The sequence below is a fragment of the Lissotriton vulgaris genome, chromosome 3_1, assembly GCF_964263255.1.
Source record: "Lissotriton vulgaris chromosome 3_1, aLisVul1.2, whole genome shotgun sequence".
Classification (NCBI taxonomy): domain Eukaryota; kingdom Metazoa; phylum Chordata; class Amphibia; order Caudata; family Salamandridae; genus Lissotriton; species Lissotriton vulgaris.
The window spans coordinates 450,200,746-450,221,291 of NC_141689.1; the positions used below are offsets into that span (position 1 = coordinate 450,200,746).

Genomic DNA, 20,546 nt, shown 5'->3' on the forward strand with positions numbered 1-20,546 from the left:
ATTTTTTCGCCAGCCCATAAGGGAGGCTGAATTCTCCCCTCGGAAGTGGTGCAAACAGGCCCAAATGTGGTGCCTGTATTTGATCACTTCATCCCTTTAGAAAGATCAGAGACCATTAAAGTTCTGAACTCAATACGCTCAGGCTCCCCCCTTGATCCTTGCCCAGTCTCGATTTTAAAAACTATTCCAGAAACAATAGGATCCACCCTACACCCCCTCATCAATAATATCTTTGCTTCTGGGTGTTTACCCAAAGAGTGAAAGAAGGAGTCTATTCTTTGTTATTGAAAAAACCTACTCTGGACCCCGCAGACCCTAGTAGTTATAGGCCTATCTCGCGGCTGCCACTGCCTGCTAAAATCATTGAAAAGGCAATGAACATCCAGCTTAGTTCGCATCTTCAGATTAACTACTTGATCCAACACCGTATGGTTTTATAGCCGAACATAATACAGAAATGGCTCTTGTTAAATCCACAGAAGAAGTAAGGGAGGTGTTGGACGGTGGAGGGAAGGCTGTTCTGATTTTGTTAGATCTATCAGCTGCCTTCGACACGGTCCATCACATGGTTTTGATGGACCGTTTGTCGGAGGTAGGAGTACAGTGTGTGGCATGGAAATTGCTGTACTCTTTTCTCTCAGATAGATCATAGACTGTCGACCTGGATAATAACAAGACGCATCATTTCCACCTTCCCTGTGGGGTCCCCTAGGGGTCCTCATTAAGCCCTACGCTTTTCAATATTTATGTGATCTCATTGGCTGGCCATATAAAATATTATGGCTTTCATCTTACCTCGTACACCGATGACACTCAAATAGTGTTATCATTCAGTGACGGCGCGGAAAAAATAACGGAATTGCGCTTTCGTGATTGTATGAAAGACATAGCAGGGTGGATGGCTTCTAAATGTTTGAAATTGAATCCTACCAAAACTGATATCATTATTTTTGGAAACAACCCTCACATTTGGACACCTGACTGGTGGCCAGCGGAATTGGGGAATTGCCCTTTGCCTACACGGAAAGCCAATAATCTAGGAGTAACAGTAGACAATAGATTGACATATAGCGATCATATCAGTGCGATGGTTTCCGCCCTTTTCCTGATATGAAGAATTTTAAGGAAAATTAAAACTTATCTTTCAGACGGTAACTTCAGGACAGTGGTCACGTTACTCGTTATGTCAAGATTGGACTACTGCAACGGCCTCTATTTGAATGCCCAAAAACAAATCCTCAATAGGCTTCAGATAGCGCAAAATGCAGCAGCCAGGCTGCTGTCAGGTACCCCCAAATTTGTTTCAGTAAGAAATGAGCTAACCAGACTACACTGGATTCCGGTGAAGCAAAGGGTTCGCTTTAAGGCCTTATGTACGGCCTTTAAGGATCTTAACGGCTGAGACCCTGACCACTTGAAGAACAAATGCAAGTGGTGTGTTCCAGCCAGGACCCTTCGTTCAACAGGAACAAAAAAGGTCCTAATACCCACTGTTAAAAAGACCTCCTGGGGAGGCAGGCGTTTTGTTGCAGGTACATCTAAGGCTTGGAATGATCTGCCATTCTATCTGAGGAATGCTTCGGGCCACCTCCTTTTCAGGAAGGTGTTGAAGACATGGTTGTTTACTCAATGATCCTCTCCCTACCACAGCCAGGAAATATATAGCGCCAGAACACCACAGGGTAACCGCTGCGCTCAATAAATTCAATTAAAATAACCTAACAGAGCTAGCTTCAGTTCAGCATAACTGAATTGTTTTTTTAAAAGCACTATAACGCATACAACGCTGGCTGTTTCGTGCAGTTTGTATACATTACTATTTGCAACATAGATGAAACATTAGCAATGCCAGTAAATTTCACATAGGCAAGACCTACTGGCTTTGCCATTGCTTATTCTAAAATGATGTGGGATTTTTTGTGTGTTGTATTTTACACATTGCCGCTAAGTAAAGCCTGACTGGTCTGTGCCAAGCTACCAGGCAGTTGAGCACAAGTTAATTTGGTAATTGCTTGTGACTCACCCTGACAAGGATTGTGGTTGCGGTTTTGCCTCGTACCCCCCATCGAGTAACCCACTTTCTTAAGCTTGACTCTTTCAATACTTCTAAATGCTTTACACTTGGTCCTTTGATTAAGCCTGACTGCTCTGTGCCACGACTACCCAGGACTAAGATTGAATATAACATCCATAATTTGAGTTATCTATGAAGCCAGCGCATGTAATTTTTAGCTTTTTTTTCGGAAGAAATATGGAGTACAAGAGCTAATGTATTTTATATTCCTTTTATTCTGCTCATTCAAGTTTATATGCTAAACCTAGGGTAAATTTTTTGTTTGTATACATATGTATGTATATATAATATATTATATTATATTATATATATATATATATATAGATAGATAGATAGATATCTTATAAACATGATAAAATATTTTTTGCACATTTCTATTTAGGTTTACAGCTCGACCACTGGTAGAAACTATCTTTGAAAGAGGAATGGCTACATGTTTTGCATATGGACAGACTGGCAGTGGGAAAACGCATGTACGTATTGTAATTGCTAACTATCGTTCATAACGGATTTTGCTTAAGGCTGACGGTCATTTTCTCTTTAGTTGCCAATTTAGTAATTTGCCAGTCCTCTTAAGTATTGCCATACATTGATCACTTGTCATTTGAGGTTGTAAACTGCATATATATGGTATTGGTTTGTTATTGTATTGTGTAAACAGGAAGAAGTATGTTGTTGAAGTTCATGGTGTGTGTTTCTCAGTTTGCCATTTTCCCTACAGACTTTGCATCCACTTTCGCTTTCATATGCTTTTTGTGTACTTTTACAGCCCAAACATTGTAGAGCATTGAAAAGCTGACTAAGGATTTTGTCTTGTTTAGCTGTCTTGAAACACCTCAATCCAATTTCCGATCAGATGTCTCTTGTTCACTTCTGTCCTCGTCAAGGTCTCATGTAGTTTATTTAAAGAAAAATTGATTTTATAAGTTTTTAGGCTATTATCGATTTAACTATTCCATAGTTACTTAAATGCCCCATCTAATGCTCACTTGATGCCTATGAAATTTTATTTCAAAAGTACTTAAATTTTAACTTTCTTTCTGTACCAATACATAATTACACATATTAAAGTAGTAAGAAATTGTGAATATCTATTTGAAAGTAAGCATTTGTGACAACATAATGAAATGAGGTACTTTACAGGCAATGGCCTCTAATATGTGATTTCTGTTGCTTTAAACTGCCTGGAAATTACATAAGTAATGCTGCCTGAGTCAAAAACTATAATTAAAGGGGTCCCTTCCCATATACTACACAATGAAATATTTCCTAACGATCGTGTAATGGAAAGTTTCAATTCTATTAAGGACACGGAGGCGAGGATTATGATCAAAACTTATTTCCTTTATTATTCTAGCAGAGTTCAACTTTAAACTAACTTTCCCATCAAAAACCAGGAAAGGACTACAAAAGCAAAGTTCAGCAAATCACAATAAAGGTCAGGTGAATAACGACCACTGCGTCCTGGCCATCCCCTCTTTCTTGAGTGTGACCTACAATGCTCCATTACCGCAATTTACTCTCCTTTAGACGACTCAGAACCTGGAGAAAATCAATAAACGGTCATTGATATATCCTGGGTACTACAAACCTCCTTATATGCAATTTGTATGGAGAACAAATCCTAAAACCACTCGTCCTAAATGAAAGTACTTAAACCTTAAGAGCACTATGACAGTAGACCATTAGCTCGGAACAAATAAGCCAGCAGGTGGGATGTTTGTAGAAACCTGCGTGGTAATAATCCTTGCCTCCATGTTCGTAATAGAATTGAGACATTCCATTATGATTGTTAGGAAATTTCCGGACCGGAGGCGAGGATTATGCTCGTTCAAAGCTGGTCAACCACCAGAGATAGAGCACAAGAAAAGTACGGAGTTCCTCAGTGGCATGTTGGCCACCTGGTGAGTATTCAGAGTGGTGGGGAGGTGGGGAATACCTCCTTTCGGAACTAGGACCCTCACACACCCAGCAAGCTAGTTGTCATACTTCATCATATGGGTCTGCTCCTCGTCGACCTGGCCCTGCAATGCTCGACGGGCGCCTATAAAGGGGCTCTGTGACGGAGATCTTTTGTCCCTTGACGTATGAGTGCTGTGGGTGTGAGTGGCCTAAAGAAATGTAGATGTGTTATGTGGATTAAAAAAGGTAAGGTAATCCTCTGATTATTTTTATTCTGAAGAGGTCTCAACCTGACTAAAAGAAAAATGGGGGGGGCGGAGGGGGGGCAACTATTTTGTTTTAATATGACAAAAATTACGCTCTACCCCCAAAAGGTCAACCTGTTTCTCGCCTCAATATGCCAGTGTTAGATCAATTCGCGATTCCCCAGGAGCAGGTGAATAAAAAAACTATGTACAGTGCGTGGTGTGGTAATGCTACATACCACTTGTTATCCCCGTGGGTAATTGCCCCAGAGACAAGCAGCAAACCTAGAGTACAAAGAAAAGCATTAAAACCAAGTCAAGCTCACAGAAAAAAATACTCCTAATTTTTACAGTGAATGTCTCGCCATACACCTATTTTACCCCTCTATGCTGATGACGGCTCCCGGCCGTCATGACCGCACCCGCCATCGTAATGAGGCGCAGAATTGCGGCCGCGGTCAAGGGGTTAAACTCTATACTGTATATTCGTATGTTTGTGTAAGCATTGGACCCCTCCTGAGGCGACTAGCCGGGAGGTAGACTGCCTTCTGAATTGCACTTTAATGTTTATGTTTAACTGCTGATTGCGAGCATTTTAAACGGCGACTTATTAAATATTTCATTTATTTACCGCACTTGCCAGAATCTTGACATCAATAGATCTAGACCCTGCACATAGACGTTAACAGCCGATTTGCGGGCTGAATACCGATTTATTTGGCATTTAAATCGGAAACGGCAGACATCTTAGGTGGGAGGCGTGAGCTTCAACAGCGCTCTAGCCATCCCTACTTAAGGAAACGGTAATACTTTGCACTCTCCCGCAATCTATAAGATCCTGCCCAACCCTCATCTCTTTCAGGAAGAAACTGAAAACTTGGTTATTTAGTCTCTAATAATTCAACAGAGTAGCACAGGAGAGCAAACATATGTACAGCGCCGAGACGCCTGCGGGCATTTGTTCGCGCTTAACAAGTGTTAAAAATAAATAAATAAATAAATAAATAGCAGATGCGAATTGTGGACGCGCCTGCATCAGCGCCGGAGTGACGCCTGAGTCAGCCCGTCTGCGCCCGTCCGCGCCTCGGACGCGCCCGACTGCCACGGCTCATACTCCTCTGTCTCCTTCACTGGTATGTTTCAGCAGCTCTATAAACACTGCTACGATTATCACTCCCTCTATACAATACAGCTCGGAACAACTATTAGCTCTAAAATCACAGAGACAGCCGTGTTGCTGTCTTTTCGAGTTGGATAGAAAGAATAATATCTGCCATAATTGCTCTTTTGCAACAAACTCTGTTGGGACAAAACAAATAGAGAATCGAACCAATACGATATGCTCTAATTCTGATTCTAAGTTATTTACTTTTTTCAGCTTAAATTGTCGCTCCCTACCCAAACATAAAACAGAAATTTTCAATTTATTAATAGATGAAGCTCCTGACGCTTTGTTTATTACTGAAACATGGCTTCATGCAAGCTCTGGACCTGATGTTGCAATGGCCCTCCCTGACTCATATACGATTATACGCCTCCATAGGATAAACAAAGTAGGAGGAGGCATCGCTGTGATTTTTAAAAAAAAAGAAAATTTCTTGTGAGTTTAAAAAATTTCCCTGCCCTGGGTGCGAAGGCGCCATTTTTAAAATTATACTTTCCCCAAATTTTACTTTTTCTGGTGCACTTATCTATCGTCCGCCTGGAGCAGCATCAAATTGGCTAACTAATATATCAGAACTTCTAGGCCCTCTTGCTATGAATGCTGCCAATTTCACAGTCATAGGCGATCTGAACTTACATTTGGACAATGACCACTGTATAAAGGCCACAGAACTCATTGCCGATCTTGCGTCCCTTAATCTAAGTTTGAAGAACTCTGGCCCCACACATACAGCAGGTCACCTATTAGACCCACTTTTTTCCAACATTGATCATTTGGACACCTTTCCCGCCTTGCCTATTCCCTGGTCAGATCATTTTCCTATTAAATTTTCATTTCAAGTACAACTCTTAAATAAAGACACTTCGTTGGTCTCAACCTCTACTGTTAGGAAATGGAAAAAACTAGATATCAACATTCTGAATACCTTATTAGAAGACATGACACTGTGCACTAATATGAGTGTGCAAAATCTCTTGGCATCTGTTCAGACATGGCTTTTGACAGCCATCGACTCGTGCCTGCCCAAAACAAAGTTAAGGGGTAAAAATCAGCGTCTACCTGCCCCCTGGTTCAAAGACTCTTTAAAGCTAGAAAAGACTAAATGCAAAAATGCTGAGCGTCAGTGGAGAAAGTCTTATTCCATGGAAGCTAAAAAAGAATATAAAATCCAATTAACACACTACCAAAAGATGTGTAGTAAAGCCAAAGCCGAATTTGTATGCATTAAAATCACTGCAGCCTTAAATCAATCCAAGAGTCCCTTCAAAACCATTAAAGAGCTGGCCGGCTCGAATACCTCACAAACTCCACCTGACCTTAATAAAACACAATGTGATCAACTAGCAACCTTTTTTGTAAATAAAGTAGACAAAATTTACCAGAGCATCGAACATGACCAGAATAAACAAAACGAAGTTCTCATTGATACTCTAAATTCCCTTCCTAATAGACCAAGTATTCAAGTTGACACTCTAGATGCCAATGTTTGTGATACTCATACCTTCTTACTAAACAATTGGCCCATGCTTAATATTGAAACTGTCATTGACCTAATAAATACGATTAAATCTGGTTCACCAAGAGGCCCTTTACCATGTTCTATTTTAAAATTACTCAGTAGAAATGCCATGTCCATTATCACTGATCTCTTAAACCTATCCTTGCAGGAAGAACATGTGCCACAGGACTGGAAACACGCAATGATTCACCCATTACTAAAAAAAGCTGATGCAGATCCAAAGGTGCCTTCTAATTTCCGGCCAATTTCTCTTCTCCCTATTTTTGCAAAAATTCTGGAGAAACATGTCCATCGTTGTCTCACAGATTTCATAACCACACATGACCTGCTGCCTCCCCATCAGTCAGGCTTCCGGGCTGGTTTCTCAACTGAGACCACCCTGTTAGGTGTGACAGAGAATATCTGTGCCATGATTGATAAAGGTGAAACGGTGGCACTCGTGCTTCTTGACCTCAGTACCGCATTTGACACTGTGTCACATGCGGTACTAATAAGGACTCTCCACTCGTTTGGCATCTGTGGCGCTGCCTTAAATTGGATTAAATCTCTACTTGAGAATAGAACGTTCCAAGTTTTTACCCAATCTGCTTGCTCTGAAACCCTTACTTTTAAATATGGAGTTCCGCAAGGCTCAATTTTAAGTCCGTTACTTTTTAATTTGTATATGAGTCCGCTTGCAAAAATAGTTGAGGAGACCGGCTTGATTATGTTTTCCTACGCTGATGATTCTCAGCTTCTTTTTTCCCTTTCATCATCTGGAAGTAAAACCCCTCCACATTAAATCTAGGACTAGGTAAAATCGCAGGGTGGATGCAAAAAAACTTCCTGAAATTAAACGGTGAAAAAAACGAACTAATTGTTTTGGGGAAAAATAAAAGAACTCTGGGGACCCCAACACTGGCCATCTGTAATGGGTACTCCTCCAATTCCTACTACACAGGCCTGTAATCTAGGCTTTATTGTCAATGACACACTGAGTATGCACCAGCAAGCAGTTAAAACATCGGCCACTTGTTTTGCCATCTTAAAGTGGCTAAAGAAAATTTGTTGGATGCTACCAGAACACACAAAAAAAATGGTCATCAATGCATTAATAACATCAAGGTTAGATTACTCTAATGCGTTATATTTGGGGGCTAATAAAGCCACAGTCCGCAGATTGCAAACTGTGCAGAACGCAGCTGCGAGACTGTTAGGAAAAATTCCTATCTATTCATCCACCACCAAATTTATACGTGAGCTGCACTGGCTAAAAATAGAGAACAGAATTAAATTTAAGTCCCTATGCTTCATGCATAAGATCTCTACAAATAAAGCCCCTAAGTATCTACAAAATCTGGTACATTGCTACCATCCATCTAGGACTCTGAGATCTGCAACAGCCAATAAGTTTGTTGTTCCTAAAATAAAACTCTCGCGTATGGGCGGCAAATCTTTCGCCTACCTTGGACCCTCACTGTGGAATGCTATGCCACAAGCTTTGCGCTCTGAGGTGAACTACATGAAATTCAGAAAGGCATTAAAAACCTGGCTATTCAACATCTAAGTCAGTCGTCCGATCAGCTACTACTGAATCACAGCGCCGGGAAACCCTTTGTTGGGTAGCTGTTTGCGCTATACAAACTAAAAAATAAAAATAAATAAATAAATAAAAATGCACAGGGCTTTCATGTAGCCAATCGAGCTCTGTGCGTGCCTTCACTTATACATAGAACCCCCGGGTAACCATATCAGAACCAGACATAGTTCAGAACATCATGGTGAAGGTGTGTCAGCTCACCTATTATGTTTATCCAGTATTGGGGTATCTTTCATAGATTCACATGCCTGAATCATTCTCCGTTGCCGAGGCGGGAGTCCCACGGTCAAAATATTTATACAAAAGCAGTGCCTTAGTAAGAACTGTAGTAGGCTAAAAAGAAAAGAGGCCCAGAAGGCCCAATACGTAGTAGCCTATCTACCTCATTATATGAAAATAACAAAAAAATTGTTCCAACCAATCAGCTGCCAGGACCCTCTAGAACCTTCTCAGCAGAGGCAGTTCTCCTCAGATTTTTGCTGCACGTTGTGTGGAAGGTAGTCTCCCCGAGTGCCCACTTACTTTCTTCATCCTTTACCCTTCAAGATGTCTGATAAGAAAGCTTTCTTTAGAGCCAGCAGGACCTGTGATAAGAAGAGGATCCATGTAGATGGTCAGCACAAGGACCTCATCTACTGTCTACATCCTAACCATGTAGTTAAGGATTGTAGAATATGCCGAACCTTCCCTGCTAAAACCATCGGAGACAGGGAAGCAAGGTTGCTTTTATGGCTGAAATCCTCGTCGGCTGAGGAGGATGACGGGGCTACAACATCTAGCAAGAGGGCTAGATCCCACAATAGCTCCTCTTCTGAAGGAAGAAAGCACCACAATGCTTCTCATGAAGCTTCTGACCAGTCAAGGAGGTCTCCCATTCCTCCCTCTGGATCAGCTTTTTCTCCATCCTCTGAGATTTCCAAAAGGCCTTCAACCTCCAGAACCCTGAGAAAAAGCCCAGATCATAACCCTTTCTCTAGTGTCTTCTCATAAGGTATCTGTGACCTATGCTGCTCCTCTTTCTACAACTACGGTCTCTACCATGGCTATTTCATCACCTATTGTGTCTTCTAAAATATCTACTTAAAAGAAATCTAGTGTGGCGAAGGACTCGTTGACAAAGAGTTCCTCCTCTAAACCTCCGTTGACGACAGCATCGACGACGAGTTCGCCAACGACAGTTCCCTTGACGACAAAGACAACGTCGACGAAGGTCCTGTCGGCGGCGACTACACCGTCGATGAAGAGCCCGTCGACGACCCCATCGACGGCGACACCGTCGACTAAGATTACCCCGTCAACGACTAAGAGCCCGTCAATGCTGAAAAGCCAGTCGACGAAGAATTGGTCAACCGCGATTCCTCCAGTGTCACAGGCTGCGCCTATTTCCTTTACTCACTTCCAGCTAAAAACCTACCGCAAGGTAAGACTACAGCAATATCTCTGTTACTGCCATCGCATATTTTGGAAACGTATGTGGAAACGTATGTGGAAGATGATGAGTCTGATCAGGAGGGTCCTTCCGGCATAGCTCGCCATCCCTTAGAACTACAAATAAAATGCCAAGATGATAAAGACGAAGATTTCCAAGAACATTTTTACCAGGAAGATCTCTCTGCCCCTTATCAGAGACATCCCAGAAGGGTTTAGCATCAAGGAGAGACCAGTCTTCTTCCTCCTTCTTTGATACAGGACCTACAAGCCATGTTGGCTGATTATCGACAAAGGTGTCCTTCAGAAACAGCTGTTTTGCCTCCCGCACCAGTTGAATTACCAGCATCGCTACCTCAGGTGAAAGTTCCTACTTCTCCAAGGCAGCCCAATGGGTCAGCACCGCAAGGGCACCATGGTACTTCATCCTCGGACGAGGAAGGTTTCGAAGAGGGTGAATTACCCGACAACACTGGTGATGGGGATCTTTGGGATGATTACATCATCCCCATGCCCTCTTAACCTATTCCTCAGCCATCAGATTCTCCTCCTGAGGATATCGGTGGCTTCCACGACCTCATGCAACGAGCTGCGAATAGATTCCAATTACTAGTCACTGTTGAGCACTCTTGGTATTGGTATTGGTATTGGTATTTGTAGAGCGCGACTGTCGCTCCGGAAGGAGCATCCTGGCGCTAACTGGAAAGTGTGCATGAGGTAGAATTCAGGCAGGACTAGATGGCGTCCAGCACATACTCGTTTGATAGGCTGAAGATCCATGTTTTTAGTTGTTTCCTGAAGTGGATTTCCTTGGTCAGGGACCTCAGGTGCTGGGGCATGGAGTTCCATGCTCTGGAGGATAGGTGGGTGAGTGTTTTACCCCCTTTAGTTTTTAAGTTGAAATTGGCTAGTTTTAGTAGGTTGTTGTTGGAGGATCTCAGAGTCCTCTGGGGGTTGTAGTGGGGGTAGCGTCTAATTAGGTATTTGGGGCCAGTGTGGTTAAATGCCCGGAATGCAACAATTAGGATCTTGAAAAGGATCCTTTTGTGCAAGGGCAACCAGTGGAGGGTTCTCAGAGCAGTAGAGGCTGAAGACCTCCTGGGGAGTTTGAGCACCAGCCTGGCAGCCGAATGCTGAACGCTCTGCAGTTTTTTGAGTGTGACTTTTTTCACGCCTGCCATTACACCGTTGCAGTAATCCAGGCACGAAAGGATTAGCGCCACAGCTACCGCCTTTCTAGCTTCCGTTGGTAGGAAGTCAAAACATTTTTTGAGGGATTTAATGATTCCGAAGCAGCTTCCTGCCACCTTCCTGACGTGTTGGTCGAAGGATAGGTCAGTATCGAAGGTGACTCCGAGGTTTCTTGCTGTTGTGACAGTCTGGGGGGGGGGGCAGTGGAATCCTCTGGCCACCAAAGATGAGGACAGAAGTTGACATTTTTCCCCATGGGGAGGATTTCTGTCTTACTTGTGTTGCACTTGAGGTGGTTTGTTTCCATCCACAGAAAGACGTCTTTCAGGCAGTTCTCCTCTAGCGGGACTATGAGTTGGGGGTCGTCGGCATACGATGTAACAGTGATTCCGAATGATTCGATCAGGGAGATAAGGGGAATAAGGTAGGCGTTAAAAAGCAAGGGGCTTAGGATGGAGCCTTGTGGGACTCCCGATCGAATCTTTTTTCCTGCAGAACTGAAAGGTCCTAGTGTGATGGATTGGGATCGTTCTGTTAGGAAAGATGTTATCCAGTCCAATGCCAGGTCGGAGATGCCGATGTCCCTAAGTCTGTCCAGCAGCATAAGGTGGGAGATGGTGTCGAACGCTGCTGTGAGGTCCAACAAGATCAATACGGCGTTCTTTCTTTGGTCCTGTAATAGTTTTATGGAGTCAGTCAATTCGATCAAGGCTGTTTCTGTCGAGTGCTGGGGGCGGAAGCCTGATTGTTGGGGGTGGAGGATATTGTTCGTTTCTAGATGGTTTTTGAGTTCCCTGTAGACTATTTGTTCCGTCATTTTCCCCAAGACTGGGAGAAGTGAGATTGGGCGGAGATTGGTCAGGTCAGAAGGGGATTTGTTCGGTTTTTTCATTAAGGGCTTAACAATGCCTTGTTTCCATGCACTGGGGACGATGCCAGAGCTGAGGGAGGTATTTACTATTTTGTTTATGATGGGATTAACTGTATCAATCAATTGGTGAAGGATTCTGGGAGGGCAGGAGTCGGAGGGGGCTCCTGACTTGCATGCTAGAATGACTTCCCTGGTTTGGGCTAGGGTGACCTGTGAGAACGTCTTTAGGTATCCAGTTATTTTTCCTTCTTGTTCCGGAGGGGAGGGGGACTGGAGGTTTTGGTAAGGGGGAAAGTCTTTCTGAATGAGGTTGATTTTCTCTTCAAAGAAGTCTGCTATTTGATCGCAGAGATCTTGAGAGGGAGGTATTTCGAATTGTAAGGCTTTTGGATGAGTGAAAGATTTCACTATTGCAAACAGGGTTTTTTGTTTTTGCTTAGCCTCATTAATGGCTTTGGTGTAGAACTCTTTTTTGGCGCTTTTTATGATGGAGTGATAGCTTTTCCTTAGTTGGACATAGGAGTTTCTGTCTGTCTGACTGCTTCTTGCATGATTTTAAAGAGGATTATAGAAAAATTATAAGAGCGATTCCAATTATAGACTACATTTGGAATGAAGGTCTTAAAATCATGAAAACGCCTGCCACCATACCTGCGGTTCTTACGCGGATTGAGAAGAAATACCGAGCTCCTCCGGATACTCCATCTTGCCTTATAGGTCATCCACGTCCGGATTCAGTCATATCTCAAGCTGCTCAGCAGAGATCAAAGAATCAAGCCACACCAATTTCAACTCCGCCTGATAAAGATGGTAGAAGATTGGATCTGATAGGAAAGAAGTTTTCCACTAATCAGGAAACTGGGAGGGAGCACACTCCTAACCTCTCATCAGTTCAACAAGTACCTACTTGCACCCACTGGGGTGAACCACTCAAGAACTCCATGTACCAGAGTCCCGAGGGGTGATCCGGAGGGGGGGCTAGCGGTGTGCGGACCATTGCGATTGTTTCTACAAATTGGCTCCCTTGAGCTTTGAGCTGACGAGCTCCTGGACGACGCACCTGCGTGCCGGTTCGGGCATCGAGGCCTTTGACGGTTGCTTGGCGGCCTTCTCTTCCACCCCTAACTATTTTCTCTACTGATGAGGGAAGTTATCCCGAAACACAAGCCATGTCTCGGGCGATATCCAAAAACCCGGGACATGTATCGGGTCTAGAGATCATCAGTTCAACAAGTACCTACTTGCACCCACTGGGGTGAACCACTCAAGAACTCCATGTACCAGAGTCCCGAGGGGCGATCTGGAGGAGGGACTAGCGGTGTGCGGTCCATTGCGAATGTTTCTAAAAGTTTTCCAATAATGCTGCATCCTCCATTAAGGCAGCAAATTCACTGGCAATTCTCTGTTGGTGCGACCGCCAGATGTGGTCTGATTTGGCAGAATTTATAGACCTTATCCCGGAAGATCGCCGACAAGAGGCAAGAAAAATTGGGTTGGAAGGTGAACGAGCCGCATCCGAAATTATTGACTGCGCTCTAGACATCGCTAATACCAACTTCAGACAGCTTGCAGGGGCTGCGGTAATTAGAGGCCAAGTATGGCTTAAAGCAACATCTTTACAAACCAAAATCCTGGATATGGCCTATGACAGCGATTCATTATTTGGAAAGCACGTAGATGAATCCTTGTTGGCTATCAAGACTGATACAGATACTGCAAAAATCAGTGGCTGCTCTCCAGTACAAACGGGTATCTTTCCGAGGAGCCAGAGGTCGTGGCTTTACATCCAGGGGAGGTTATCACAATTAGCGCAATGCAAACAGCCTTACTCTCAAACGTCATACAGACAATCTGCCTCTGGTAGTTTAATTCGTCAGGGCGGATGAAGGCGGTCAAACAACTAAGGTCGCGATTTCAACATGAAACAATGAGTCCAGCAGGACGCCAGTCATTCCTCCCTCCCTCCCTCCCTGTGGGCGCAAAGATCTCAGCCTTTTTTTACCAGTGGCAACAGATCACGTCAGATCAGTGGGTCCCCGACCTAGTACACAAGGGTCACACATTAAAATTCACAAAAGCAACCACCTACAACCCCGCCCAAGGGTCCCCCTCCCCATTACTTACTTTTCAGAGAAGCCTTAAACATGCTCCGCAAGAATGCGATAGAAAAAGTTCCTTTGTCGCATAAAGAAAGAGGGTTCTACTCTCGATTCTTCCTCATAAAGAAAAAAATCAGGGGAGTGGCTCCTGATTCTCGATCTCCGCAACCTCAACAAGTTTCTGAAGAAACAGAGTTCCCGAATGGTGACGCTTGCCAAAGTATTAAGTTGTCTCCACGAAGGAGATGTTATGGCTTCTCTGGACTTGGAAGACGCATACTTCCATATCCCTATACATCCCAAACACCTACGATTCACAGTGGCTGGCGTCCACTTTCAGTTCAAGGTACTCCCGTTCGGACTGAAATCCGCACCAAGGATCTTCACGAAATGCCTAGCACCGGTTTCCGCAGCTCTGAGATCTCAAGGAATACAAGTGTTTCCTTACCTCGACGACTGGTTGCTCAAGGGTCCTTCGGACAGAATAACGGAAGAGGCTATTTCAACATACCTACATCTCTTTTCAAGCTTGAGACTCACTCTCAACGAAAGTAAATCACAATTACAGCCTCTCCAAGTGATACCTTTTCTGGGAGCAAGACTGGATACCATACATTGCAAAGCATTCTTATTAGAAGATCGCCAACTAAGACTGCAAAGCCTAGAAAGGTCGATCTCAAAAAGAAAGTCAGTTTCTGTTCGGACATTCGCTTCTCTTCTGGGGATGTGCTCATCTGCAATAAGCCTGGTTCCGTTGGCACGACTCTGAATGAGACCTCTGCAAGAAGAATTGCACCTGCAATGGCGGCAAGCTGTAGGATTATTCGACTTCATCAAGGTGACATAGTGCATGATTTGCGCGCTCCATTGGTGGTCTCAAAAGACAAACCGGTCTCAGGGCCTCACTTTCTTGACAACTTCCCCAGAATTCGTTTTAACAACGGACGCATCCAAGGAGGGCTAAGGAGGCCATCTTCAGGACTTGCAGATTCAGGGAAGATGGTCCCACAAATACCAACAAAAACGCATCAACAGTTTGGAGCTGTGGGACATTTTTCTCTCTCTGCAGGCATTCCTCATGAGGATTGGTGGCTCCTCAGTGCTGGTCTGTTCCAACAATACGACCAGCATGTATTAGATCCACAAACAGGGGGGAACGAGGTCACTATCTCTATTGCAAGAGGCTCAGGAGCTGTGGGAACGGGTTACAGCATACAGTATAACCCTAAGAGCGGAACATGTCAAGGGGCTTCAGAACACTTTGGCCGACACCCTCAGCAGATCTCTATCGGGATGTCATGAGTGGGAGCTGGAGCAGAGGCAAGTGTAAATGATCTTTCACATTTAGGGCAGGCCAACGCTAGATTTGTTTGCGACCAGAGAGAACAGCAAATGCCTATATTACGCCAGCAGATTCCCTCAACGGGGATCAAGAGGGAATACCCTGTCCATGAGATGGTCAGGGATTTATGCATACGCTTTTGCCCCAATTCAATTGTTACTGAAAGTGCTTCAAAAGGTGAAGAGAGAGCGTTGCCGTCTCATCCTGATCGCACCCCGCTGGCCAAGGCATTATTGGTTTTAGGAACTACTTCTGTTATCACAGGAACATCTGTTCGTCTAGTTCCAACACTCACGATGTTGACAAGGGAAAAGGGTCAAATACTACACCCAAATCCACAGTCGCTGCACTTACACGCATGGCTCCTGACTTCTTAAAATTTAAAGATCTGAAAAGGTCTCCGGATTGTTGTGAAATTCTATCCAAATCTCGTGCCCAGAGTATAGACAGGACTTATCGCTTAAAGTGGAAACTATTTTGTCATTTGTGTAAGGCAAATGATATTCATCCAATCCAAGCTCCAGCGGAGGATATCCTTCCCTATTTGCTATCTCTGGCCAAAGCGGGGCTTGTGTTCTCCTCTACCAAGGTTCACCTCGCTGCAGTTTCCAGATTCCGGAAGAGCTCTAACAGACCTTCACTTTGCTCTTCATCACTTATCAAACAATTTTTTAAAGGACTTTTTCGAGTTCCCCCCCCCCCCCCCCCCCCCCCCCCCCCCCGATACGTTCGCCACCTCCAGGTTGGGAATTAAACACAGTTTTGTCTCAGCTTATGAGAACACCATTTGAACCAATTCACAAGGCTGAGCTCAAATTTTTAACCTGGAAACTGGCAATTTTATTAGCTCTTACTTCAACCCGAAGGGTTAGTGAAATTCAAGCCTTCTCCATTTCAGAACCCTTTTTGCATTTCACTAGAGATTACGTGATTCTACGGACAAATCCCAAATTCATCCCTAAAGTATCGTCTCAATTTCATCTAAATCAGCCTGTAAAGCTTAAAACCTTCTTTCCGGACCCAGTCACGCCGGCGGAAAGAGCTTTACACTCTCTCGACGTCAAGCGTAGTCTTAAATTTTATTTACAGAAAACTAAGGAAATCGGGCGATCCAATGAATTATTTGTTGCCTATGGTCCAGCGACACTGGGACATGCTGTAACAAAGGCAACTATAGCCAGATGGATTGCTTCTGTTATTCAATTTTGCCATGACAAAGCCAACAACCCTTTACAGAGAAAGGTCAAAGTGCATTCCACCAGGACTATGGTGGTTTCTACGGCACAATTTGCTGGTGTTACATTAGAAAACATCTGTTGTGCTGCGACATGGAAGAATTTCCACACGTTCACGAGACACTACTGCCTACAATCTGTGTTGCAGGACAATGCAGCTGTGGGACAAGCTGTTCTTCGACATCTTCTTCATTAAGGTTAGAATTATATTGTCTTTGACGCATATATATATATATATATATATATATATATATATATATATATATATATATATATATATATATATATATATTGTGTGTGTGTATTATGTTAATTGATGTCTATTATTGCAAAAGTATGGTTAATTTACATACAGTATTCATTTTAATGAGTTTTGAGTTTTGTATACCATATTATTATTCTAACCTTCCCTGATGTGTTTGGGAGTATACACACTCTGTCTCCCACCGTCCGTAAACGACACTATTTGACTTACTGCTTGCTATTCTGATTTAGGCATGTGAATCTATGAAAGATACCCCAATACTGGATAAGAAAACAAGTTACTTACCTGTAACTACAGTTATCCAGTATTGGTATCTTTCATAGATTCACATGCACCCACCCTCCTCCCCAGCAATACACTTCTTTATTTGGATCCCTACTTCCCACTTGTGATAAGAAAATCTGAGGAGAACTGCCTCTGCTGGGAAGGTTCTAGGGGGTGCTGGCAGCTGATTGGTTGGAACTATTTGTTAGTTCATTTCATATAATGAGATAGATAGGCTACTAAGTTTTGGGCCATCTGGGCATTTTTTCTTTTTAGCCTACTACGGTTCTTACTAAGGCACTGCTTTTGTATATATATTTGTACTGTGGGACTCCCGCCTCGGCGACGGGGAATGATTCAGGCATGTGATTCTATGAAAGATACCAATACTGGATAACTGTAGTTACAGGTAAGTAACTTGTTTTCTTTCATGTGCTGCCTTATCAGCTTGCAGCAAAGTAACTGGACACCGCTGTATACTAACATCCCCCAGAGGGAGACACTAGCTGAAATTGAATGGACAGCATCAACTCCCATTTCTTTCATTATGCAATGTGCCACTATGGCCCTAACGGAAAACTTTTTCGAGTTTGACAACCTACTCTCCCACCAGTCTCAGGGTACTTCGATGAGGAGCTCCTAGTGTGGCGTGTCTGTACTTGGCATCATTTGAACAAGAGACCATCCGACGTGAGCAACCCCTTCGGAGCTAACCTGTGACTGTGGAAGAGAAACATAGATGACATACTCCTCTTTTGGAAGGGCGATATGCAGTCATGCATTGACTTTTGTGAGTGGATCAACACAAAGAACCAGTATTTGAAATTCACCCACACTATATCACCCAGTGAAATTGCCTTCCTATATCTTACAATCAGACTGCAAGAGAGTCAACTTACGACATCATTGTATAAAAAGCCAACTGACAGAAACTGCAAGGGACAAAAGATCTCAGTCAAAGAGCCCCTTTATGGGTGCCCGTCAAGCATTGCAGTGCCATATCTAGTGTGATGGGTGTGTGAGGGTCCTCGTTTCGAAAGGAGGTATTCCCCAACTTCTATTTACCTAGAGTACACACCAGGTGGCCAACTTGCCACTAAGGAACTCCGTACTTTTCTTGTTCTCTAGCTTTACTTAGGGAAAGTACGTTGGAGCTTTATCAAGCCCTTACTGTCCCCTTCTTTGTTGACTAACCACCAGAGATGCCATCTTAATCACGGTTTAAAGTAAAAACCATTTGAGCATCGGGTCTGAACCATCCGCCTCATTGAGAATATCATCTAGTTGAGTCCCAAGAGTAAAGGCTTTGGAGGCCATTGTCCATCTGACAGAGAGAGCTCTGAAATGTGACAAATCAATGCCCGCTTCCTGCATGACCCAATGGATCCATCGGGCAATGGTGGGAGAAGAGACTGCTTTAGAAGGTTTCTTCAGTGCTTATAAAATTTGTCGTTCCTCCGTCATACTCTCATAAGCCTATAAACATTTAACCGCACACTGCATTGGGGATGTATCGAAAGCCGGGTAAGACATCACTCTCGAATTGGATTGTGTATGTCGTGAAATGTTGAAGGTAACCTCTTGAGGATAAAAACTCCCCCAGTAATATCAAGTGCTCTCACATCAGAAACCCTGCGACAAGATATTAAACAGAGTAGCATAGTTAATTTTGCTGATAGTTCCTTTGGAGACAAAAATCATGATGCTGCCATGACTTAAAAAGATGGATTACTTTTTTAACATCTCCCAATTTGGAATAGCACAGTTCGCGGGGGAAGGACCAGACAAATTCCCCATATTAACTTGCACACCAAATGATGTGCTCCAACAGTCGCACCTAGGATTGGTATGTGGCGTGCCAAGATAGCTGAGCGATACAAGTTAATCGTGCATACCAGGCCCTGAGATCCCAAAGAGGCCAAGAAATGTATTGCCGGGACAACATTGCATCCTAAGGGATCCTCACCACAAGACACCAACAAACTCATATGGACCATGCTGATTTTAGCTCTTTGTGGTGCCTTCCGCCCAAGTGGTGGCCAACAGATTCACAGCTTCCGGAGAAGGCCTGGAACTCGCCAACATTCTACGTAATCCGCCATGCCAAGAGAGGCATTCTCTGTTGTAGAGTAAGAGGGTGACAATTGCCCAAAGGATCCCAAAGCAGATCCGTAGGGTAGTAGGATTGGAGAATCCCAAGAAAGTTCCAGAAGAACTGGAAACCATACTTGAAATCTCCAATAGGGCGTGTTTGGAAACATGGACGCCCTTTGACGGCGAAGTTGCTCCGATAGGCACATGATCATCGCGAAGGGGGGGGAACGCCTACCCCTGCTCTGCTGACCAGTGCTGAAGGAAGGCATCTGCCACTCACTGGGTCTGGCTTCCATCTGAAATATCGGGCCACCTGGTGGTCCACCCAGGATGCGAACAAGTCCTCCGAGACTTGGCCCCAGCGTTCCTCTAACTTCCTGAAGACTCTCGGGTCAAATTGCTACAACTCTAGTCTGCATATTCTCTTGAGCACAAATTTGCTGTCTTGTTGAAAGCTCACAGAAGAAATTCTGCTGTCACTGACACGTTGTGCGCCAGGCAGAAGGCCCAGAACTCCTTGGTCTGCCAGGAGTTTCGATTTGGAGCCCCGCAGGTGAGTGATATAGCAGACTTCTCACAGATTATCCATCTTGAGTAGGACCAAACAGGAAATGTTGTCTTTGGTCTAACACTGGACTGCGAAAGAGCCAGCTATTAGCTCCAGACATTTTGTGTGTAGTGACCGCTCTTTGGCAGACCACTTTCCACCTCCATATGAATCCCCACTGCAAGCACCCCATCCGGACTTGCTGGTGTCGGACTCCATGATTAGGTCTGGAACAAAAAGTGGCGCACCCTTTTCCAGGCCTCCATATGCACTAGCCACCACCTCATTTCATTCTTTACCTCCTCTTTCAACGGTACTGGAGGCCCGTGAGGATGTATGAGGCTTTGAGACTCTGCAGAACACTTCAATATAACAGGTCCGAAAGATTTGCTTGAAATGAGGAAGAGAGGAGGACTGCGACCCTCGCAATCTGTCGCAAGGAAGTTACCGGCCTGGACAGTCTTCCGCAGCGCCCGTCGGGATCTTGGAAATCCTCAGAGATGTGAGACTGAGGGTCCTTTCCTCGGAGGCCAGCAACACACATCTGAGAATTCCATCTCAGAATCATGTCAAGGAAATGACCATTCAAAACCAAATGATGGACTGATGTTTTTTGAATGTACATACACAGGACAAACAGAATTGCTGTAATAGGTTTCTGTCTCATATGTGGTTTCTTTGTGAATGTTTGCACAGAATGAGAGTTAGTATGCCTGAGAGGACTGA

General features: G+C 43.9%; 1 protein-coding gene across 5 annotated transcripts in view; it reads left to right on the top strand.

Moving 5' to 3' along the window:
- KIF2A (kinesin family member 2A) overlaps positions 1-20,546 on the top strand; it is a 525,241-nt gene that overhangs the window by 264,818 nt on the left and 239,877 nt on the right. For all 5 annotated transcript variants that reach the window (XM_086960677.1, XM_086960679.1, XM_086960678.1 and 2 more), the window contains exon 10: positions 2,457-2,547. In XM_086960677.1, the coding sequence (XP_086816803.1) occupies positions 2,457-2,547 (91 nt within the window). The remainder of the gene's footprint in view (positions 1-2,456; positions 2,548-20,546) is intronic.